Source organism: Meleagris gallopavo, chromosome 8 (assembly GCF_905368555.1).
Source record: "Meleagris gallopavo chromosome 8, MGAL_WU_HG_1.1, whole genome shotgun sequence".
Classification (NCBI taxonomy): Eukaryota; Metazoa; Chordata; class Aves; order Galliformes; family Phasianidae; genus Meleagris; species Meleagris gallopavo.
Genome location: NC_139411.1, coordinates 20,605,481 through 20,631,667, shown reverse-complemented (window position 1 = coordinate 20,631,667; position 26,187 = coordinate 20,605,481). Strand labels below are relative to the sequence as shown.

The following is a 26,187-nucleotide window of genomic DNA, read 5'->3' as shown; positions in this document are numbered from 1 at the left end:
TAGGACTGAAAAATCTCATTGCTACTCAAGTGTCAGCATCCTGATGCAAAAACACACAGAAGGTGCCTCATACATCACCATGTTAATGCAAGAAGTGATGCCAGCGCTTTCTAGTTAGAGCAATTTAGAAAGTGACATTGTATTTTCAGCTCAGCTAGCAAAACTACACTTTAAAACAATGATTTTATTGGCACAGGCAAGAATAAAATTCCATGCTGTTACTATAGTTTTCTACTTCTCTGATTTAGGTTTACAGTGCAGACTTTTAAAAAATTCATTCCTCAATTGAGTGAAACCTGTAAACAGTCAGCATACTTTTTCTAGATGTCATATAACTATCTGTGAAAAAAAAATAGTCTTCACTACATTTCTACTAATGACATAATATTTGTTTTAAACTACATAATTTAAATTCACTGTACCATAAAATTAGGATTATCACAAATTATTGAATGGATTCATAGCATATCATGAATTTCTGGCAGTAAGCCTGATATTACCATTCCCATTTATCTTTTTTTTCTTGTTTGCTCAAACTTAGGAATTCTCCTCCTGACCTGTAAGCCAGATGGTTGTGTTCAGTGAGTAGTACATGATTCTCATAGAAAAAAAAGGATCCTTTGTTAAGAAACAGTTTTCAATTTACTACAATTTACTTCTGGAGCAGATCTTACAACATTTTATCCTGATGAACATCTGTATTAAATTAAAGGAGTATTTTTCATTAATACACTAGTGGAGATGGAAAGTGAGATATATAAACTGTATCCTAAAAGAACAGATCATCAAATAAATGGAATTTTACAACCAGTGATGTAAGTGTACTTACAGTTGTGAATCCAGACAGTATAATGAATGAATTAATTTCACACAAATACAACTACTAACCATTTTAAAAACCAGAAATATGTTTGCATTTAAAACTGTAAATAGGAACTTTTGTCAACACTTGTACTGTACTGACTACCATATTAACAAAGCATCCTTTGGAAAAGCAGCTTCTTAGAAGAGCCTATTTACCAGCAATAGCCTTGACTCTTGCACTTTAAGTCACTCATCTTGTGGTTAAGCAATATATTTTTAAGTCTTGGCATATTTTATGCATGTGTTGAAACTTGACGTCTATGTTGCCATGGAATATTGCCATCATTTGAATATGAGACACCATTACTGTCAGTAATGATAGTCGTGAATGGCCTCATCACTGCCATTCTGACCTAGCATGAAATCAACCTTAGCAGAAGAAAGAAGTTCAGCCTGTTAATAAAGAAATTTTTTGACCATTCATGGTGTTCTCAATTGTCTTTATTCTACAAATGACAAACAAATGGTCATAAGTAGCTTCAATTACAGTCACAGGAGCCTCTGGGAACTTTCTAAAACCAAAATATTTCAGAGAATTACTTTCATCAGAAGAGTGCTCTCACATCCAAAATGAATTTCTAATTAAAAAAAAAAAAAAAAAGGAATACCATTTTAGAACAGCCAATTGCCAAATATCTCAGGTAAACTTCTCATACCAGTGCATATGTAGCTACTAGGAAATAATTAAATTTTCAGCTACATAAATTGAGCATAAAAAAAATTCAAATTTCACCCTACAGCAGCCACCAGTCTGACTGTTGAACAATTGTTTTTATGTAGGCTATGATTCAAATTCCCAATTAAGGACAATCACCTGAATCTTCCTTAGTCAAAATTAGTTCTACAAATGTATAGTATTTTTCCTCACAACTGAAGATTGCTACTGAGTAAATTGACTTTCATTCCATAATCCCGTCCAACATAACGTTTTTTAAATCTGAATTCTCAGCTTGATTACAATTTTTGTAGAGTTTTGACCCAATTAGATAAATACTACAGCTGAGGCTCACTTGGCTGAGACTGCCAGACTAAATCAGGTCTTTAAACTTTATAAACTTTATATAGGTCTGTATACTAGAGATTTTGTATAGAGATGCAGCAAAATACTTAAAAATTCAGCTAATTCTAAGCATCTACTTCGGTAATTTTTAGACTGAGTTGAAATGTTTTGTATTATTTAGGTACTGCCATAGCTGACAGTATTTTAACAATCATGTATTATTCACAGAAATTTTAAATTCCTAGTACAAGCTAAAATCTCATCTGTTAGAAGTTTTCCCCTGGTAGGGAAAAAAAAAAAACCAAAACCACACACACACACACAGACACACACACACACACAAAAGAAAAAAAAAAAAAGAAAAAAAATCATCAAAGATTTAAACTGAAAGGACTGGAAAAGATTCTGAAGAACTCAAATTTTCTTTTCTAGGCACATCAACATGTATAAGGGCTTCCAACAAAATATTTTTCTTAAATTTTCGTTGTCACAGAGACACATGTAATCTACCAGGCTGCAAGACAGTTAGAAGGATCACTGCTGTCAACTGATGAATGTACATTGTCAAATCATTTTAAGCATTCCTTTCCCATGGTTCGACATAATCCAAGCCAAGATGTGCAAAGATTTCTTCCTCATTTCCAGCTTTGAGAAAGACCCTCTGTGAAAGAATTTTAAAAAAGGAAGTCAATAAGGGTGTTAGAAAGAAATTTCAATTGATGTTTTTGCTGTTTAAAAGGAGATAATTTTTGACAGTTTGACCCACTGTATACTCCACAGAATACATTCTCTTTATCAGTGTGCTCAAGGGTGACCTTGAAGAGTGAAAGCAAGTTAGAAAATAATTCTCACGCTACTTGATGCTTTCAGTTTTAATGACTTGTTTACAACACTTTGTTTTGATTGCTTTTTCAAGTCTCTGTGTGTTAGAATTCAAATAAAACCTACATTTCTCTTCAACAAGGGTCAATAACTTGACTTTCTTAGTAAAATCATCAGTGTTTTATAAATTAACATAGTAATATTCCCTATAAATGTGTTCAAGATGATTCAAAGGTTACACTAATTATGTATTTCTAAACATTAAAAGTGTCAAAGCTTTCCAAATTTCTATTACTTACAGAAGCTTATCTGAAAACAAGACAATAAATATAAAAATCCCATCTGTAAAAGCAGCTGAAAATACAAGATCAACAACTGCAACTGAGGTTTTAAATGCACTTTCTTAATGAATATTTTACAGTAAAAATCAATTTTTTCACATCTGCTATTTTGATACCACAGAAGAATATTTTTGCACAAAAGCCATCCAGAAACCCTACCTCTGTTATGAAAACCAATGCAGTAAAATACATTGTCTTAAGTATTCTTTTTATCACTGACTACAGTAGTAACTACAAAAACAAACAAACAAAACCTGTAATGTAGATGAATATTCAAACTGGAAACCTCACTGTTTGGAGGATATTGGAAGCAAGAGCAAGTTAATTATTATTGAAAAAAATACTTAATATTTCAGCAGTTCCTGAATCATTTTGAGTTAAGCCTTACGGTCTTCAGCTCTAAAACATCTCCAACTCCTGTGCAATGAAAACTTCAGAGTTAAGGTTTCACAATCTTCTAGATTTAATTTCTACTGTGAAAGATGTGAAGCTGAATGGAAAACTACATACTGCTGAATCCTCCTTAGTTAGCAAAATCTCTGATTACAGTGAAGTTTAGCAATATCTGTGCCAGCACATACAAGGCTCTGATTCTGCCGTTCCAGAATTTTCAATAAGCAAAGTAGGTAATTTGAGAGCAGGTGTGGCTGGTATTCTCTTGAATCCATCCAAAGTTATGAATTCATTTCTTTTTCTTATCAAGTAATTGTAATTTCTACTCAGTGAATTAATAAGGAACATCTTCATTATTTTATTTTGAGACAGTCCATCTTCAATAAGACAAAAAAAAAAAATTAATAAGCAAATATTTAAAGTTAATGGTAATTATGGCAAATAAGTATTCTTTCAGTGCTATTAATAAAAAATACACGATTAATATCAGCAACTTTTAAAACTGCATCAGTTTCTGTACTGTCCCATATCAATGAGTAGTAAGCAACTTTCACAAAGGGTGCCTCATCATAATCAGAAGCCACTTGTTTATGCCATTAAGTCTTTGGTATTCATATTGCACAGAACTGTCATGTATCAATTACACTTTACTGCACAACCAAACTAACCCCACTGAAAAAAATATTTCCCATTGAGGTCAGTGGAAATTCTACTAAGTTCTACTACAAATACATTGACTTGGGGCAGTAAAAGTTTCAATATGGATCAAATTTGCTTTAAGAGTGCAATGAAAAAGTACTTAGCAAGGAATATGAAATCATTTTCCTGTAATGAATGCTAACTATATAAGAACTTTTTCATATTCAGGTACACCTTATCATAAATTTGTTGGAAAAATTTGGCCCATGGCTTCAGGATATTTTGTGTTTCTAATCAAATCAGGACAAATATTTTTGATTTTACACGTGTGAAGTAAAAACAGACTCCCACACTCTAAGTCCTCCAGCATGAAAATCTCAGCAAATGAATATGCAGACTCTAGAACCCACAGTGATATAATATCACTGAAACATGAAAAGTTGAAAAATAAATCATATATCCATAATGCTAGACAGTTCAAAATTGTGTCTGTAATAGCTAACGTTGTTCATAAAGCTTAGGCAAATATTGTGTTTCTTTTGTTTTTCTAGAAAGTTCAAATACTAGGTTCCAGAATAAAAAGAACCTACAAGAAAAAAAGGAATGATTAGCTGAATGTCAATCCTTTTACATTTGGAGAGTACTATAAAAAATGGTAGGAGAGAACAGAACAACAACAAAACAACAAAAACAATGAAGAAGAAAAGAAAGTAGGAAGAAGGAAGAAAAAGGAAAGAAAGAAAAAAAAAAAGGAAAAAATATTGGAAACTCTCATCCACGTAACAATATCAAAGATATTTCTTCCCTAGAGAGTGTCTTACAAAGAAGCACAGGATGTTAGAGATTTCTGTTGTTATTTGTTTGTTTGTTAAATGATTGTTATGAGCAAGAGAGGTCAATCCATACATTTAAATTACTGAAAATTCAGAAAGTAAGAAAAAAGATCTTACACTTGTAATCAGATATTTCAGATAATTTCTAATAGAAGCTCTTTGTATTTCTGCTACCCCAAATTATATCCCATTTCCTTTGTTCTACCACTTCATGTTTCTGCAAGCAAAAGTCATTTCATTTGCTTGACAGGAAAAATTTATAATACAAATTATCTGATGCTGAATACCATTTTCAGTAGCTACAAGCCATGCTTTTAAATGAATCTCTAGTTGATATGCTTTAGCAGTATTAGTGTTATTAAGGTTAATTATAACTTACTATTTCACCTCTTTGTCAATCTATGCACAGCTTATACAGTGATGCAAATTTGATTGGTGCATTCAGTACTTTTCTTTCTTTCCTTTTCCTTTTGCTCAAGAGAAGTAACTAATGAACTGCTTTCCCACTTGGTTTTTTTGCAGCTTCGTACTAATATTCCACAGACCAAAGACATACCCAATCAATATCAATCAATCTTGCAAAAAACAGTGCTCTGATAAAGCTGTATCATTCTACTCTTATTCCATTTAATCTATTCTGTTATTTCAAATTATTTAAATATTACATTTGTGGTTGCAAACATATTAACCACACTTAATGTAGAGCTGCCATCCAAATGTTTTCTTATGTGAACTGCTACCTCTTATTTTTCATCTTAGCACTAATGATCAATGCTACTTTAGATTAAAAGGCACAAAGTGAGCACTATTTGGCAATTTCCTAACTGCCAAAGTTCAAATAGATCTTATGCTACCATTGTCATTTGGTTTCATCTCGCATACAATTGAGACAACAAAACAAAACTATTAGTCAATGAAGTAGAATTCTAGACTAGCATATTCCAGCATATTACCTCTGGGAGCTAAACACTAATTTGGTTTTGTATATACATTATTTAAACAATAAAAACAAACTGAAAGCATCTCAAGCCTCCTTCTCTCTCTTCCTAATACATAATATCTCCACCTGTCTAACTTAATTCTTGTGTAGCTCAACCAAGATGGGGTGATCCTAAACACCAAGATAGGAAAATTTAATTTAAAATATCATTAGCAATTTGTACAGTAAAGAAGAAAAGTTATTCCAAGAACCCAGTAATTAATTGAAATTCCTGTGAAGAAATTCTAGATTTTTATGAGAAACACAGAGTATCTTGCTATTATTGGAGCATTTTCACCACTGGATATGCACTGTTCTAGTTTATTAAGCAATCTGTACTTTCACTCAGCCTGACTAAATTAGGCTGTTGAAATGAAACTATATGGCTTAGACACTCAGCCCACACCCTGCTCTACTGTGGCCATCCATCTTCCTTGGCACTGTTTGATTAAGAAGGAGAAACACTACAATGATAGTAATACTGCATTGAACACTGAGCAAAGCAATGCACTGCTGAGGTTGCTTTATCAGGAGATGTAGAAGTTGCTGCTCTGCCAGCAACTGCTCTGCCAGTTTTGTGCACACTCCTGAAACCGGGAACTACTCATGCTCTGCATCAGTTTCAACTCACTTTTCTTGAAAAGCATCTCAGCAGATTACCCATAGCCTTGTATCCTACTATTTGTTGCTAAAAATCTTGGTAATAATAGCATACTGCAAAATACCAAATTGAGTAAACTATTATAATTAATACTACGAACAACTCTCAGCCCGTTATTGTTGAATTTTCTTGCAATTTTCCCCATCTCAGGGTGAATATAAAAAGTTAGTTTGAACACAGGTACCTCAAAGTAGAAAGCCAGTAAAGAAGTATAACTGATGAAATAATAATTAATGCATCTAAACTAGCAGAGTCTGCTGGAAAGTGAAGTACTTCAGGTTGACATACAGACAGCATGTAACATGTGCAAGACTCAGTCCTGAAGATAAGACACATGGTGGAAGTTTTCTTTACTCATTTCCTTAAGCCTTCATCTTTGGTATTAGCTGAGAAACTTAGCTATGAAGTTTCTTAGTTCTTTACTGGTCCGACTCTACTTTCTACATTATTTGCACATTTGTTCTTGAATAAGTTGTAGCAAAATCATGCACTTTCAAAAACCAAAGAACTTTTTTCCTATGCTCTATTTTCCCTGCTCTTTTCATTGTGCTGACTTTTGGTTGCTGAACAGCTTCAATTCAAAAATAATGGAGTCATACTCTAGTGGATTTCATCATCCTTTGGAAAACCACAACATTGTAGAGGAGGCAAACCCCCTCCTTTTGCAAAAGACCCTTAGGGGCAATCATCATTAAAGACTGTCTATGCTTCTGACATAATGTTTCATGAAAGAAAATGTGGAGATGGGGATGAAGGAGTGAGGGGGCTGGAATATTGCCAAAAACATATTGTTAACAAATTTCAAATAAATTGCAAAACTGATGCAACATTGCTTCTAGGCAAATATTTGGGAACGTCATTCACATACACATTTATTCTAACCTTTTCTTTGTTTCCTGGTAATACTGCATATTATAAAAAAACAAACAAATAGAGCAGTTAGTGGTTTTCTCATTTAAATATGGTCTGGTCTCACTAATTTCACGTGGTGTCCAGCATGTGACATCTGCCTACATCAGTTTAAGTGTTTTAATATTTGCTTTCCAATCTAAAAATTATTAAAATGGAGATAGGAGAGCAGTATGACAATTTCTAACTCAGTAATGATTCCAGTATGCAGAATGATAAATACCAAGCAGACTAAACTGCCAGTGTTTTACATGTCTGGGAATATTATAGTGGCAGTACGCATGACAATGATAAATGAACACTGGAAAAGAAAAGGATAGACTGTTATTTGCAGAGTTGGAACTTAACAGTTCACTGTACTTGGACAAAGTCCATTCTAAAAATACATTTTGTGGATAAAGTCTATTGTAGATGAATGACAGCAACATCACTTGCTTAATCAACTACAGAAGAATATATATCACGCAGCTTATATTTATCTTACACATTTGTCACATCAGTGCTGGGTCTACCTTCACTTGAAATAAGTTATACCAAGTCAGGTGAAGATTGTTTTTTTTATAATTATTTGAGACTAATGGAAAGATGATTTTAGCTACGCTGATTACAACATCTTCCAACTGTGAAAATATTTCTCTAGATATGAAAGTCCACTGTATTTAGTTGAACAGTACAGTCTTAACATCAAAGACCTGCAACTTATAGAATATGATAAGATAGCTTATTAGATAAAAAGACCCAACCTATTAAAAATTGCTCACACTTCCCTTTTTCCATGATTCTTCTTGCTCAAATGTCATTTTGTCATTTTGTACCCTGTAATAAAAATTTTGATATCTGTGAATGAACGTATCTGCCATACGTGCATAAAGCAGTGCTGCTATTTGAATGATAATATGGTTCTTATATGGAATAAATCCTTGTTCTAATTAAAAAAAAAAAAAAGAAGCAGTTGAGAATGTCAACACTGTAGAACATCTAGAGCATTGTCATTTGCCAAACAACTCTAATTATAACTGCCCATCCACGGTAGTCTTTGTGCTGTGTCAGGAGAGCTACAACAGCTGACTCACAAGTCATTTTCTAATGAGGAAATACATTGCACAGTTTGTTCCATGACTTGACAAATCAAGATTTTCAATGGAAACTTCTTTGAATGACCACAGTGACATGACTTTCTGGTTAAGTAAACCTACATATTTCCTACAGGATTGTTCTTTTCCTGCTGAAGCACATTGGAATATCGGAGACAAACTTTAGTTTCCACCTTCCCATTAGACAAAGGCCTCAAATGCCCCAAGCGACGTGCTAAGAAATTGACATATATCTCTGCCAAATGCTCAACTGACAGCAAATGAGAGGAAATAAAGGCTGGATTGCGAGAAGTTAATTAGATGTATAAAATGAGCTTACAGGAAAAAATTGTGAAGGTAGAAACATAAGTAATCTATCAAACAACTAATTGAAAGAGACCCATAAGGATCATCAAGTCCAACTCCTGGCTCCACAAAGACCATCCAAAAGACCCAGAAGGCTAATAAAATGCAGAAAAAAAATAGCAAGGTAGAGGAGAATATTACTGAATTATTTACTTGACACAACTTCCCATTGTGCCTCTTGTGCTAAAGATAGCACCAACACGCTGATGAGCTTCTACAGTTTGGTTATACAGAGTTAGAGTACAACACTACTCTTGCAAGAAGTCAAGGAGGTAAAACGAAAGAAAGGAGTGAAAAACATCGCTCAGGGGAATTTTGATTCTCACCTTAGAATTTTAGTTCAGACATTTTGGAATTGCTTATTTTCAGGCAGATGCAAATGAGACTAAAATCTCTAATCTCATTGACTCCAAGATTTTCCTTCAATCAAACGTATAGAACACAACAAAGCCCTGTAGTAGACTGAATTTGAAATAAATAAATAAATAAATAAATAAAACAATCAATCTCTTTTGGTTTGTTCTTAATGGATTTCTGAGAGAGTGAGTTTCCATGGGGAAGGTGCAGGTGGTACCTGCAAAGTAAACTGGCAAATATAGCAGTTGCAGAAAGAGTGAGGAATAATGCTGCAGTCTTCCAATATTTCCATCACTTTCCATTCAAAACTTGTTTATTCATTCAAGTTATTCCATATGCATTTCCACTTTCTCCACTGCCACAAGCAATCACTTGCGGGAGTGATTTCTTCAACAGAGAGTTTGTGCATTAAATGTGCATTAAATAGCCCTGAATGGCATAATCCACATGGTTTAAGGTAACCTCAGAAAACACATGAAAACTCTCCACAGCAGTAGAAAGGAAAAGATTTCCATTTCTGGTGGAAAACATAAATCTGCTCTGAACTTCAATGCAGCAAACAGCTTTACAGTTTTACACCAAGACCCAGAATTATGTAAAGCAACTGTAGATAAAGTACTACAGCAGATCTATAAATTCTTGCAGTACACTTAGCAGTACAAGGTTGAGTGCCTTCAATCTACAGTGAAAGCATGTGAATACAATGCAACATCAATCTGCAAAATGGTTTCTCTGAAGTCATTAGCTGACTCATTAGGGCAGATAAATTGGTGGCAAGAAACACTGTAATCAGTAACATTCCATGGATAGCTAAATGATTTTCGTCAGTTATGGATGAACAAGGGAAGAAGGTGAGGAAGATAAAAACATCCTAGCAAAGAAATTTCCAGAGGAAAATGCACACAACAGTGTCATTGCAGAAAAAGTTTCAAGTCATTGCATTCAGTGTCTATCTTATGTATTACAGACTGTCAGAAAATAGCATGGAAAAATGAAACTTCTTCCTTGTCCTGATCCTTACACTGCTAACTGGCCTGAGGAGGACAATGTCTTACTCCATCAGTAGTCAGTAAGGCAACATTCTCAAAACAAGATACTGCTTGATAATAAAAAGATTTGTAAGAATCAATCTCTATGGAATACTCATTAATATTTTTAATTCTTAATAGTGATCATTGCCATTATAACTAACACAGATTTTTACATATTTTAAATTAGTTTAATATTAACCATCTGATTCATAAGCACTGCATTCGTAAATGATGCAGTTAAAAATTGTGAGGTGGAGGTGTTTTTCCTTCTATGTTTTTCACCAGAGTTTTCTAATTCCATTTTTTTTCAAAGTGAATAGATTATGATGGGATAAGTAGTAAAGGTTTTAAACTAAAAGAGAGACTATTTAGACTGGTAAATCTATTTGTAGATAGGTAAGGGGCTCTGCTGCCAAGAGAGTCATGGGTGCCCCATCACTGGAGTGCCAGGTTGGATGGGCCCCTGGGTCCCGATTTTGTGGTCAGCAACTCTGCCCAAAGCAATCAGTTGGAACTAGATGATATTTGATGTGCCTTCCAACCCAAGCCATTTTGTGATTCTGTGATTTTGTGGAGGTTTCATCTAAGACAGGGAGTTGGTGATTTTTGCTTTGCTCATAATTAGGCTTTTTGCTAAATATTTATGTCATGTTTATGAATGAGACTCAACAGTACAAACAATTTCATGATAATTATAGAGGATAAATGTTGAAGTACTAATTGTGCTAGAAATGTGAAGTGTTTCATCAAGTTCAGTAATAATATTCCACAGCACTGTGTGTTTTCCTCTGATGAAATCATAACTGATTTCAGTAGCAAATAACTTGAAGTCATTCTGACATTACATTATCTCCAAAAGTAATTTCCATGTCCAATGTTTTCTATAGTAATATTCATATCACCATGCCTGCTTTAAAATAAAAACTAATCTTTTCCTAATCCAGCTACAAATAGGATGATAAATAAATCAGAGAGAAAAAAAAACAACACCAAAACAACTCTTTGAAATGACATTATAACAAACCATGATTGAAAAAACACAGTACTACAAGCATTATACATTGACTCAATACCCTCAGGCAAAACTATTTGTAATGGTGTTGATGCAAAATAGTGCAGTAGAATTTATTCTAATAATTCTGGGAATTAATAATTTTTGAAGGCAAAATAATGAAATTCATGACTCCTCATTTCATTTTACCACTGGACATGTCCTGTACTTTTAATCAGAAATACTGTGCTCAAGCCTTTCTCTTACAATTATTCTCTAACTCTAATTATAGATTTATTCAAATATCTGAATTTCTGAACATTAACAAATGGATTGCTTAGGTTCGTGGTTTGCTGGAACAGGCTGCCTAGAGAGGTTGTGGATGCCCCATCCCCGGAGGTGTTCAAGGCCAGATTAGATGGGGCCCTGGGCAACCTGGCCTAGAATTAAATAGGGAGGTTGGTGCCCCTGCCTGTGGCATGGGGGTTGAATATTCATAATTCTTGAGGTCTCTTCCAACCCAGGCCATTCTGTGTGATACTGTGAGGTGTTCAAGGTAAAGGAGAAACAAAAGAAGGAGAAACAACGACTTGAGCTGAAAAGCTGACATTTTGAAAAATAATATTCTAAAGAAAATTATCTGCTAAATAACTGAATGAGCACTTTTTATTTGCCAGAAGTCAGTTTGTAAATGGGACCATGTTGAGCATTAAATGGAACCACTCTCAGTTTAAAATAACAGATATGTGGTTATTTTGTTGCAAGACGTTCTATAGTTTAAGTGCTTAAACTTTTATTATGATTTTGACAATTAAAAACATTGCACAATACATAAGAACATTATATACAACCATCCAGCCTGCATCTTCAGTTTTAAGCACACAAGAGGAATAAAAACTTGAAACTTTTTGTCTGACAACCCTGGCAAAAATTATCGTGTTAAGTGGCATGTTATTGCAACTAAAAGTGAAGCTTCCTTACAGACACATGTACTTATTGCACTCTGTAGTTCTCTATCAATTTGCATCCTATTAAAAAGTCATTAAAATGATAGCTAGGATTATTTCCCAGCTTTAGCTATACTTTTATATATGAGGGGAACTGCCCCACTAGACCTGCTGCTCACAAACAGGGAAGGTCTGGTGGGAGATGTGGAGGCTGTAGGCTGTCTTGGACAGAGTGACCATGAAATGTTAGATTTCTCAATTCATGGTGGGGCCTGGAGGGGGAATAGTAAAACTGCTGCCTTGGACTTCAGGAGGGCGGACTTTGAATTGTTCAAAAGACTAATAGGGGGAGTCCCCTGGCATTCAGTCTTAGCGAGTAAAGGGGTCCAAGAGAGCTGGTTGCTCTTCAAGAAGGAAGTCTTAAGGGTGCAGGAGCAGACAGTCCCCCTGAGCTGCAAAATGAGCCGGCGGGGAAGAAGACCGGCGTGGATGAATAGGGAGCTATTCTTGAGGCTCCGGGAGAAAAAGAGAATCTATCGCCTGTGGAAAGAGGGACAGGCAACTCAGAATGAATACAAGGAAGTCGTTAGGATGTGTAGAGGTGAAATCAGAAAGGCAAAAGCCCATCTTGAATTCAACCTGGCCGCTGGGGTGAAAAGGAATAAGAAACTCTTTTATAAATACATTAATAGTAAGAGGAGGACAAAGGAGAATATCCACTCTTTGCTGGATGAGGCTGGGAATGTGACCACTGAGGATAAGGAAAAGGCGGAGGTTCTGAATGCCTTCTTTACGTCTGTCTTTAAAAGTCAGACCAGTTATCCTCAGGATACTCCTCTCTCTGACCTGGTAATCTCGGCTGGGGAGCACACTAACCCCCCTGTGATTCCGGAAGAAACAGTCAGAGACCTACTACCCCAACTGGACTGCCACAAGTCTATGGGGCCAGATGAGATCCACCCGAGAGTGCTGAGGAAGCTGGCGGAGGTGATAGCCGAGCCGCTTTCCATCATCTATCAGCGCTCCTTGTTGACTGGTGAGGTCCCAGAAGACTGGAGGCTTGCCAATGTGACTCCCATTTACAAGAAAGGTCGTAATGAGGTTCCGGGGAACTACAGGCCTGTTAGCCTGACCTCGGTGCCAGGGAAGGTTATGGAGCAGATTGTCTTGAGGGAGATCATGTGGCATGTGCAGAATGACCGGGGGATCAGGCCTAGCCAGCATGGGTTCACGAAGGGCAGATCCTGTTGGACCAACCTGATCTCCTTCTATGATCTAGTGACCCATCTGGTGGATGAGGGAAAGGCTGTTGATGTGGTCTACCTAGACTTCAGCAAAGCCTTTGACACTGTCTCCCACAGTATTCTCCTGCAGAAGCTGGCAGCCCGAGGCTTGGATGGGTACACTCTTGGCTGGGTAAGGAGCTGGCTGGAGGGCCGGGCTCAGAGAGTGGTGGTGAATGGAGTTAAGTCCAGCAGGCGACCCGTCACGAGTGGTGTTCCCCAGGGGTCGGTGCTGGGGCCTGTCCTCTTCAATATCTTTATTGATGACCTGGATGAGGGCATCGAGTGCACCCTCAGTAAATTCGTAGATGACACCAAATTTGGCTGGAAGTGTGGATCTGCCTGGGGGTAGTGAGGCCATACAGAGGGATCTGGACAGGCTGGAGAGCTGGGCTGAAGCCAACAGGATGAGGTTTAACAAGACCAAATGCCGGGTCCTGCACTTCGGCCACAACAACCCCAGGCGACGCTACAGGCTTGGGGCGGTGTGGCTGGAGGACTGCGTAGAGGAAATGGACCTGGGGGTATTGATTGATGCTCAGCTGAACATGAGCCGACAGTGTGCCCAGGTGGCCAAGAAGGCCAATGGCATCCTGGCTTGCATCAGAAACAGTGTTGCCAGCAGGAGCAGAGAGGTGATTGTTCCCCTGTACTCAGCACTAGTGAGGCTGCACCTCGAGTACTGTGTCCAGTTTTGGGCCCCTCAAAAAGACATTGAGGCCCTGGAACATGTTCAAAGGAGGGCAACAAAGCTGGTGAGGGGTCTGGAACACAGGTCATGTGAGGAGAGGCTGAAGGAGCTGGGAATGTTCAGCCTGGAGAAGAGGAAGCTCAGGAGAGACCTCATTGCTCTCTATAACTTCCTGAAGGGAGGTTGTAGTGAGCTGGGTGTCGGCCTCTTCTCTTGTGTCATTAGTGATAGGACCAGAGGGAATGGTTTCAAGCTATGGCAGGGGAGATTCAAGCTGGACATTAGGAAGTATTACTTTTCAGAAAGGGTGGTGAGGCACTGGAATGGACTGCCCAGGGAGGTGGTGGAGTCGCCGACCCTGGGGGTGTTCAATGAAAGACTGGATGTTGTGTTGAGGGACATGGTTTAGTGGGAGCTATTGGTAATAGGTGAACGGTTGGACTGGATGATCTTTTAGGTCTTTTCCAACCTTGGTGATTCTATGATTCTATGACATTTACAATAACTTTGTCCTTTTCATCATATTGTGTTTGTCTTTATAAAGCTTCATATGAATAAATGAAACAAGAAAAATGCTCAGAATCCTGGGAACACAGTTGAGTGTAATTCATAAAGGATTATTATAAAGTACTTCAGAAGCATATTATTGAGATTGCAAAAAATCAAAGACTTCAGGTTTGAGAAATCCTGGAATGTGGTTGATTGCAATTTAACCTTAGTTTAATTTTCTTCTGTATATGCAATGAGACTTCTTTTTCTCCAAAGAAATAAAACTTCCTTCAATTTTTGTAACATACTTAGGCCTCCTTCACAAGAAAAGAAATATACAGTGCCACAGAGCTGTTTGCTGACAGCATCGGCAAAAATCATAGGCTAGCGGCTAACATATTATTAACCAGTCTTTTCTTTGCAAGTTGGGCTCCTTCAATCTCTATCTGTTTTAGCTCCATCTCTTTCCTAGTTCCTTCCTATAACCTGTCTCTCCTTCAAATTTCTAATTTATCTTCAGGTTCCACTCATTTCATGTTCCAGATTAAAGCGAGATAAACACTGTTTACTCAATTATTTGGGGCCATTGGAGGTTTACCAATTTCTCGTTGCCACCTTAGAGCATTAATGATGAATTTATATATTTTTTTCTTTCATTCATCCCCAGACATAGTTTTTCATGTCCCTTTTCATCTCAGTTTCTTCAACCAACACTTTCCCCCCATTTAAGAGGAAATCTGAGACTATGTACCCTAATTTATAACTTATCCAAGCATACTGATTGAATAACTGAATCAAAACACATGGAAATTGTTAGCTCTCTAAAAATTAAAATGAATAAGAAGATATCCTCAAAATGTTTTGAGTCTGCTCCTGTCCTCCAATGCATCTCCCATTTCTTCAGCAATCCAGGTTTCACTGTTGTGTTCAGAAAACACACCAAACAAAGGAAGCAGCAATTAGAGACATTTATCTTTGTGCTGGATGTACAACTTGCTATTATAAAGAGATTAAAATCTAAGCTGCAAAGAGCACAGAGGAGAAGCACACTGGAGGAAAATGCATAAGCATTTTTAACTTATTCAGAGGGTAAAAAAGTTGATTACTTTAATTCTTAATTTTTAAAAATAGAGCAGGTGCAAAAAGAGAATATCCCCCAAATCACATCTGCAATTGCCACTTTCCTCAGAGAGGAAGAACTGAAACGTAAATGAAAGTGTATACATCTGTTTACAATGGCTCAGTATTTAATTATAGTAATGATTATGCGAACAACTGATCACACTAGAAATCAATGTTATAAACTTTGGATATCTATGTTTACTTTAGCTTTAATCCAGTCATTATTGCAGACATCTAAAGCAAACTCCGCAGCTGCAGCATGTTTAATTCATTGAGATGTTCTTCAGGCTGACTGTCTCACTGTTATAACTTCATAATTTTAGAGCAGCATCTGCCAAAATAAGTCTATAACATCTCATTTTTTAAGAATCATAAAAAATGTCTCTTTAACTGTGCAAGTAAACTTAGGCAGGCTTCTTCTGCCCCCATAGAGAGGAGTAAATTCTCTTAAATGACACAAGAAAACTGATTTTGAGACTATCACTGTGAGACTATAACTGTTGAATATACAGTTAGACATGATTATTATGTCTTTATGTAATAAAGTGAGGGTACAGAATCAGAGCCAGCTCTTCTTCCCAGCGTATTAGGTAGTGACAGAAAAGAATTTCTGCTGGGAAAGGAAAAATAGCTTTTTGTTAGAAGACCTGTTTACAAAGACGAGGGAAGTGCAGGCAATCTGTCTGGCTTTCTCAGTGCTGTCTCTACTCTCTGCTGTCCCAGCTTCTGTGCAATGATACTTTCCTTGTAACCACTGTAATCATCTTCAATTTTACATCTGCATATACTAATTAGCCAACTCACCATACAGATGCATCCTTTCCCACTAGTATGACCACTGCCAGGTAAGACTTCTCTCAAAAGAAGTTACTGGCTGAGTGGCATACCAGCACAGCCTTAGGCTTAGCCAGAGAAAAATGTGAATGTCATGGGGGAATCTAGAAAGCCAAGTACATTGCCAAGCAGAATGGGCTGGGCTGCCTGCTTGTACACCATGACTGTCTGCAGTTTCTTGAGCAAAAGATGGGGAGCAGCAGAACTCAGAGTGCTTACAAACGCTATGGAGCCTCATAATTACAGTCATATAAGGCATTTATCTGGGCTGCAATCATCTCTTCACTTGGCTCTACACATATATGTACAGAAAGACAGGGCAAGCCCTCCTTGGCAAGTTAAGGATTTCCCTAAATAGGAATACTTTCTGCAGGTAAATGACTAAGGATTGTGCAATACTAATGATGACTATTGCATGGAAGTGATGTTCACAGTATGGAAGAAAATAAAGCCCCATAAGTTACCCCCGTTATATTTTTACCACTTTCATTAGGAAAACCATATATTCTCTTTAAAAAAATTGGGATCATAGAGTTTTACTGTTTTCCCTGTAGCTTTATAGCATTTAATGTTTTGCAAATTTGGGTCCTGCTATGAAGTTTTTAGAGCATCTTGTGAATTCACCACTCAAAGCAGTTATATAAACCTCCTCTCCAGCTATTCAACAACTAAGTAATATTTAATGTCATTCAAATCCACAAAGTGGTTATTAAATGCAAAATTGTCATCAGTCATATCCAGTGTTCTGCATAATGCTAAATTTTTTTTTCCAATTTTTTTTAACAATAGAAAATATTAAGGCAACAATTTCCTATCTTAAATTTTCATATGGCATAAAACTAATAACTGCTTTTGGCTCCAGTGGCTCTTCAAAATAATCCTGAGCTTGTGATCTACCTCTTACAAAAACCCAGTAACTTGCAATGTTAGTGCAATAATATGAATATGAATATGTTAATAATTTAATCAATTTTTTACACACTAGGAATGCCAAGAAACCTTTTTCTTTTACAAAAAAATAAAAATAAAAATAGCAATGCCAATTGTTTACATCTCTTAATTTTGCTGCTCTGAACTGCTTAAAGTAATTATCAGGCTCAAGAGTTTTTCTTAAATACTCTTGAAACATTTGGATTTAGAAAAATCTAAATCTACAAGGCAAATCCAGTCCTCAGATCCCACAGAAAGTTTGAGGATACAAACAGGAAAATGGTGTGATGAAGGTACAGGAAAGAGACATTCCTACAAGGCTACAATCCAACCATGAAGCTGTTGCATATGACATCTCTAGAAATTTCCCACCATGAAGCAGGTATAGAGAAAAGCACCGGTGGCATCCTAATGTTTCAAGCTCATCCTCTCTCTAACCCAATCTCTTATTCAGCCCAATTCCTCCATGCTCACTCATATACTCAAAAAAACACTGATTAGGGAAATATACAACTCAGAACTTCTGATATGAATCACTTGAAAACAGTTCCTGTTTTATCCAAGATCTTCTCTTATGAAATGGAAAACAATTATAGCTCAAATGTAGAGCACAGAAGACTTCTGCCAGCTCATTGGCTTTTAAGAACTGCTGAATGGCAAATAGCGTCAAGAGCAACTAATATACCTTGAATGAAAGCAAAGAAAAATAAGGAATCCCACCATAGTTGAAATTCTATGAAGAAAGTTTTAAATATCCTTATTTTCTGTAGCTACAAGGAATTGTTTCCTTCAAAATATAAAAACAACTCACAGGTACCATCTTTTCTAACAGTGGTTTCTAAGTATTTGTTAATGGTACAAGTTTTCAATTAATTCATATAATAAGGGAATGTAGTTAGGAAGTAATAGTAAAGTAAAGGTTGAGAAATTTTGCATTTCCTCAAACTCAAATTTATGCACAGTAGAAGAGATGATACTGGATTTGAATGGTACAGTAGATCAAACATTTTCCGTATCTAGGAAGGCTAGGGCATTCTCACACTCATCTTCACAGGGAAATCATTCATATGATTTCAGTTGTTTGAGAACTGGAATGCAGGTTCCTGCATTTGCCAGGAAGACAGTTTTAGCAATCAAGCTTCCTATTTAACATGCATAATCACAAAAATATAATATGCTACTGTCATGTGAATGGACCTACTCTGTAAAATGCTAATAGTTTTTATTTTGTTGGATCTTTTCTACTCATTTAAATCTGTTATTTCCATAAAACATTGCTCCAAAATAAATAGATAGATAGATAGATAGATAGATAGATAGATAATCCAATAGAACATAAGTTACCCAGCATTTTAAAAACTGTAAGCCTATTTGAGCTCCCAGCAGCTTGCCTATCTTCTCAACCTGCCTGACAGGCTACTGGGAGCCTGAGTTCAAATAAGTCATTCTAATTACATCAGGTCTTATTGTCTCCAAGAGCCTAGAGAAGCCAGCCAAGCTGAGTGCCTCAGAGCTGGCAGCCCTAAGAACTGTCTGATCTTTGAAGGCTTAGAACTGTCTCACCTGCAGATTGTTTCCAAAGCTGAGATTCAAACAGTATTTGCAGAAAGTGTCAACATTTTGACTTGCCCTCTGATTAAAAGAATAGGCATTTCGAGTGATCAAAAATCCTCCATTAAATATTTGCACTTTCTCCTAGTTTGGAGGAAAAGACAAAATGTTGAGTGATCAGAATCTTTTGTTAAACTGAACTAGTTTCTTGTACAGTGGCTAACCACTTATCCTTAACTGTACTTCTACATCATGGGAACTTGGCCTTGCTGTTTTGAAATGAGATTATGGAAGGTTGAAGGATTTGCTTAAGAGTACAGAAAGAATTTGGCTAGATATGGGATCCAAATCGCAGGTTAATAGCCAAACCTCTGGATTATCTCCTCAGGCCACATAGCAATTTTTGCTTTCTTCAGCTCATAAAGTTGTCACTTATTTCCAAGTGTCAAAAATTCTTTTTCCTTTTCACAACACTTCTTTGAGAGCCAAATCAAGCTTAAGATGTGGTTCAGAAAACTTTCAGAGAACATGAAAATAGGAAAGTTGTTTGACCGTTTTCCGGGATCACTCGTTTGAACAGGTACGCAATCCTTTGGCTGGCTGTAACCATATCAGTCTCTCAGAATGCATGCCCAATTACAAAGTGATACAGCAACAGAAATGTGTATTGGGCAAGAACAGACCTACTGCAGATGTAATTTTCAGCTTGCATATGATTGCCATCCCCCTTTGTTAACAGCTCTTCCTGACTTTCCAAGTTCAGAGTAGCATACACAACCTTGGAGATTCAAACTGATAAACTCCACATCGTATTGAGCTTGCTCATGCAACCTTTCCTTCAAATCTACACTGTCTTTCCTCAAAAGGAGTAGTAGTTAGTGGGACAGCTGTTTTCACTTTCATCATCATAGGCACATCAGATACTAGTGACAGGCACAGTATCAAAACAACCATGTGTGTCAAGTCTTTCGGAAGCTGAAGAAGGACCTTTTATAGTGATTGCAAACAGAAAGGGCATCATCCAGATGATGCAACAAATCTAAGGATGTTTATAACAAAGATTGAGTATGTGAGTTTGACCTTCAAATGGACGAATCACAATGAAGAACAGGATTGGGACAATCTACTATTCATGAACTGCAAGATGCAGCTTCAGATAACATTCAGGGACTCACAGAAGAAAAAAAGAATCCAGCATATTCATGTTCCTGTGGCAACCTGGCAAGTTGTTGCCATCCTTATTGCAGTCCCATTACAGTTTAGCAGTAGTGTTAATATACATACGGGAAATTAAACAGCACTGGAATCTACAAAACCAACAGGTCAATAGAATTTCGTATTATGGAGAATGAGGAAGATTTTCTTTAAGGAATTTTCTTTCTAAAGTAGAGCACATACTCCACTCAAGATTGATTTCATGGGAGAACAGTAATTTCAGTACAACTTTAACTCTGATCCACGTTAAAGAATGTAAAAATCCCAAATCATAAAGCCCAGCTTCAGACATCCCTCTCATGCACCCCTCTGCATGTCAAGAGTACTCTAGCTAATATCACCAGAAGTTGGTAAAGGAGCAACTAAAAAAGTCTGCTGTTCCTGAACCTTATTCTAGATTGCTGAAACTATGTAAGTGGAGAAACATTCATGCTTCAAGAACAGCTATTCCTTTAAGGACAAAAAGCCTGTGGCTTGCCAGCCACTCTAAAAATCACTTCAAATATCAGCTCACATTGTAAGTGAAAGTAAGTCATACATTTGTTACACCCTCATGCAAGCAAATGATATTCCTCTTATGTGCTTAGAAATAAAGCAGGGATTAGAGCTGTATCTTCCTTAGTTTGATCCACTAGGATCTCGCTCCATTTCATCCAACTAAAGAGCTGTCACGATGCTGTCAAAACTTGCCAATGACTGCCATAGTACATCAAAAATTTTAATCACTGCAAAGAAATGCCTTTCAAATCTCAGTATGTAGCAAACTGTGTTATACATATGCATGCTAAAATCTGAAGTTCAGACAGTGATCTGATGACCACATTACACAAATACATAAATATGTATTTAAGCACTGATTTCTGTTGCTTCTGAGTACATCTAGATGCAGTACATGTTCTAACCAAAAATCTTCTGTGGTGGGTTACCAGTGACCCTGAGTCCAAGACATAGGCGCATAAAAACAATGAGTTATGCCATTATTTTCAGGTAAAAGACCTGAAAAGCTTTCAGATTTTCTAAGGAAAAGTCAGTGTTAGTTGACCTGACTTATAGTTTACTTAGAAAAGTGAAATTCTGTTTGGAATTGAAAATGGCTCAGCAACAAAATCATATCTACTTTGCCTATAGAGCATATGCTTGATTCCTAAATCAGGGAAGTTTTACACTGAGAATTTTACTGGCCTTGTTCATAAATGTGTCAAGCCATTTGTAATCAGTGTAACAGTAATAATAATATTATAAGACACTGGATGCATACAAGTTCATTTTCTTCCTGATTGCTGATCAATGAATTCCTTAATTCCCTGAGCATGGAAATTATCATAACATTTAATCACTAGTAGATGTAAATCACAGACACTTCATACGTCAGGTTGTTATAAACAAACGCTGATTTGCAAAACGTACAATTCTACAGAGGCATAGATTTGGACATCTAGTCACCTCCTTGTGAAAAAAATCGCTCTCCAATAATTGGTAGTGAATTTTCAATTTTTTTCATTACTGTTTTCCTACCAAGTTTTATGAAATGCCATCTTTTTTAGAAAATAAACAAATCATCAGTTTGATAGCTGCACACTGTCTTCTGAAATCTACAACAGTAAGAAAATGATTCACACTAGAAGGGGGAGGAATATAATAATCAAGGCTGAGGAATAATTTCAGACTGTAACTTTGTAACGAGTCCCTGGAGAAAATACCTGTTCCTTTTGTTCCCCTCTGCAAAGCTATGTAATTGATGTCTAACTGCTATGCTAATGTTCCCTGGTTCTGTCAGAATCCCTTTGGAAACAGACTGAAGTAACAGGGGTTCTCTCCTGGTGCTACTCCCATCGGTAAGAGAATATGGGATTCTCTGACATCATCGCGCTTCAGGCAGTAGGACACAGTGGAAGCTCCAGTGGCAAAGGGCTAATAACTATTAATATAAAAGAATGAAATATACTAACTAATTTTCAGAATGTAGAGCAAACCAGGAAACAGTTGCCTTTAATAATGAAAGACTGGTACTGTTCCACTGTTTTAATAATAATAATGATAATTAAAAAAAAAAAAAAAATAAGCAAAGCATATCTGCTATAGTGTGTTTTATAAACTTCTTATATCAGAAAGCAAAGTTTTAAAATAATGACAGTTAAGTGCAACCAAAAAAAGGGTTTGGTCCTCATTAGAAAGCAGAACTCATTTCTCTACCTGACCTTCCTATCCCTTTCACTTTTACACACAAACACACATGCAGTCACCAATGAAAAAAACAAAGCAGAAGTGATTTGTCCCAGCTCCTGAACCACACATACCACGGTGCCTATTTCAGAGCCATGCATGACAGCTGGTCTGGACAGAACAGTGACCTCAGGTAACTCTCCCAGTTTGCTGAAGAGTCGTAATTTGGAAAAGATGTGATTCAGTTTTTACCTGTGGTGCCTAATTAACTTTAATCAATATTACTTTGTGGCACCCTTAGCAACCTGCATAAGCTTTCATGTTTGTTTTCTGGTTGTTTTTAGCTTTGTGAAAGCTTCAATTTGAGAAAGGAAGACATCCTTCTCAAAAAAAAGTGTCATTATGACATTGGATAAATTTTAGCAGCTACACTTCCCAGACACAAAATTACTGCAAATGTCTCCTTCTATACCATGGGTGGCCATCTCAAGTTTTACAGCTGCAAACCATTGCTCAATTATGTGGACGCCTGACTTTATTACACACTGGGTGGCACTGTGGAAGGCTTTTTGTTCAAAATGTATTTTATATGAACAACTTCACACAAAATTGCAAAGTTAAAAATAAGAAAAAAAATATTCTGTCAATTTAACACATTTGATTGTAATAGTGGAACACATGGGCAAGCAGGGAGTATCTCTTCCTAGCTATTGTTAGAATGACACAATAGGATAAAAGGTCCTGTTTTAAATAGGTTATGTGTTCGGTGCTGCCTAGTACAAATTTTTTCATATTGAGTGCCTGCCTCAAAGAAGGCTTTATTTTATGGAAAACTTAGGTTATCTCTGAGAATGTAGCAGAGAAAAGAATAGTATTGTACTGTGTCAAAAGACTGTCATTAGTCCTTGTTTGGAAATCTGGAGTGTGTCTGTATCTTGCACTAGAAAATAAAATTTGGAAGCAAACTGGCTGTGTCTGGGATTAAATGAGAAAAGGAAGATGTTGGTATTTTTTTAATGGATGAAAAAAAAAAAAAAGAAAATCCAAATCAAGTAGAGTCCATCCAGAAAGGAACATTTGATCAATTTCTGCTATTCACTTAACCCTAGAATAAGGATTTCATGTTCAGGACAGTTGAAATTACCCATATAGGCTTGGATTTTCTTTTCCTTGCTCTTGTCAAATAATTACTGCAGTTAGTGGTAATAGCAAGGAAAAAAACTGTAAATCTGGCTTGTTGGTCCCACTACTGATTTTGTTTCCTCATCTTTGGGCAGTACAATGAAGAAACATGACTTGAGACTCAGACATAAAGACTGATAAAAAGCACTAGAGATTCAGTTTTAGCTTATAGCCTTGAGAAACGTGTCATGGTTATATACTTTTTTTCAAAGTCCTGAAGCAGATACTCCATAGGATAAAATCCAATCCAGATGCTGACAACAGAGGACTCTTCCAATCAGTGTTTTTCTAGATCTCACTATGCCTCACCTGAAAATTTGGAATTTCAACATCAGCCTTCTTCCCAGATGCCATTGTGAAGATAAATTCATCATTTTACTGTGCAATGTCTTCATTAGCCCACTAAAATTCCCATGGAAACATGTATCGTGTAATGATATATGCATGCATCCCACATGGGCAATTTTTGTAGGATACAAAGAGTAACACTAGCATTTCTTTGTAATTCACTAGTGCAGTCATCTGTTACACTGGAAAAGTTACCTGAAAGAGCACATATTAACCTACAGATAAGAATATTTGCTACACTATGTTGCTGCAAAGGGTTTGTATTTTGAAAGCATTTAAAATATAAAAGAAAGACAAGTAGGGACATCACCCCTGAGTTCATGAAGAAGGTTCTCCCTTAGACATGTAATTGCACATTATCTACTATGCAATTTTGTATTTTCTTCTGAAGCATCTAGTATTGACATTGTTGGAGACAGAACATTTGACTAAATTGATCATTAGTCTGATAATTTCCCTGGGTTTCTATGTGAGCTGAGGATTCTCTACCATCTGAGCCTGACTAGCACATATAGATACAGCTGAAATGGAGTGAGCACTTAGATCACTGCTGCATCTCATAAACAATGAGAAAATGCTGTATGTCAGTAGAGATGCTAAAAGCAGCCTCCTTTGTATAAGCAATACAGAGGAAGGATTAATGTAAAAATTTGACATGGTATTTTGCCTTTATAATGACATCAATAAACATCTTCAACATTGAGTTTGCTTCTTATTAAAATGCCCTATTAAAAATACAGACATTAAACCAGATAAATGCAGAGATCAGTATATTTGCAGCCAAAAGCTTTTAGAATAGCATTATTACCATTTCACCAACACTAACAAGCCTGGTGAAACAACTATGCACAGAGTTCTGAATACAAGTCTTTAGAAGTATGATGATCCCTGATTTCCTCTTGGTGTCATTCTCTATTGGAATTTCCTAAGGCCTTTAGTTGAACAGATACTAGTCAGTATCTCTTTTTTCCTCCAAAATGTTAGTACAATCTCCATTGAAATTGTGCCTATGACAGAGAAATGACCTTTCATTCTGAAACTGGACAATAAAGTACTTTTTTCAAATGTTTGCAGATGAGTTGTTCTCTATTTTGTGAAGGTTTCATTCCAAGAAATTATCTCAACTATGCCAAAGATTTCCAGATTTACTGGTTCAGGCTGAATCAGGCTGTATCAGTAAAACTACATCTTGAGAAGATGGGACTATTTTACAGATATAGCTTCAAGCTAAAATATTTTATATATGTGAATATAAAAAAAAAAAATCTGAAAATACAAGTTCAGAAATAAAAATCTGGTAACTTATTTTTGAGGGCAAACAGTACCTTTCTCTTATCATATAAGGCATGGTTATCCAACATCATCTTCCTTTCATGAGTAGCATACCTCCGCAAATCACGTCCAAATTGCTGTAAAAAAACAAACAAACAAACAAACAAAACAACAAAACAGAACACAAATAACTAATTCTGGCAAAACAAAACTGTTACCTCTCTATAAGGATCCTAACAGCAAACCAATAATAAATGAACATGGAAAAATTGCCTCTATCAAAAGATAATAGTCTGAACAAATGAATCATCTGAAAGGGCAATGATTGGCAATGATCCATCATTTCAGCTGGCTGGTTTGAGAATAGCTGGATACTACAAGAGAAAGTAAGGCTATGTACAGAATACTATGGGCTCCCACAGCCCCTAGGTGAATTATCTCATCAAGTAGCAGGAAATGAGCAAGGTAGAGAAAGATGGATTCCTTGCCTACAAAGGGCCTCTCAAACTACATTTTCAGAGCAGACACCTGCCTGCAGAATTGAGAAGGGCTTTTAAGCAGCCAGACATCTCCTGGATAAGATGGACCCCAAATATTGCAGGACTTAATCCAATATCCAAGTAAATACATTTTATCATCTCAAAATAGAAATGTGGCTGAAGTAACTCATCAGCTCAGCAAGAGAACACATCAATAGCTGTAACTGGCCTCATATAAAACACCCTGCTTCTGATTAACTTAAGTAGAATAGAGAGGCAATGCTTCTAGCACATAAAAAAGCTCATTCAGAGCAGGCTTAGAAGCTCTTGGTAATACCATGTAATATCAGAGGGAAAGAATGTAAATTATATACTAATTCTGTCTGGAGAGAGACTAATTGTTTAAATTTTGAGTTTGCAAT

The 26,187-nt window shown here is 36.5% G+C and overlaps 1 protein-coding gene across 2 annotated transcripts in view; it reads right to left on the bottom strand.

The window, feature by feature from the left end:
* Nucleotides 1-937: 937 nt before the first annotated feature.
* The window catches only part of DNTT (DNA nucleotidylexotransferase), a 100,253-nt gene continuing 75,003 nt past the window's right edge, over nt 938-26,187 (bottom strand). The window contains exons 10-11 of one of the 2 annotated variants that reach the window (XM_085229561.1): nt 25,340-25,423; nt 938-2,525 (exon numbers count right to left, since the gene is read on the bottom strand). In XM_085229561.1, the coding sequence (XP_085085687.1) occupies nt 2,439-2,525; nt 25,340-25,423 (171 nt within the window). In that variant the 3' untranslated portion in view covers nt 938-2,438. The remainder of the gene's footprint in view (nt 2,526-25,339; nt 25,424-26,187) is intronic. The other variant, XM_085229562.1, reaches the window with a different exon arrangement.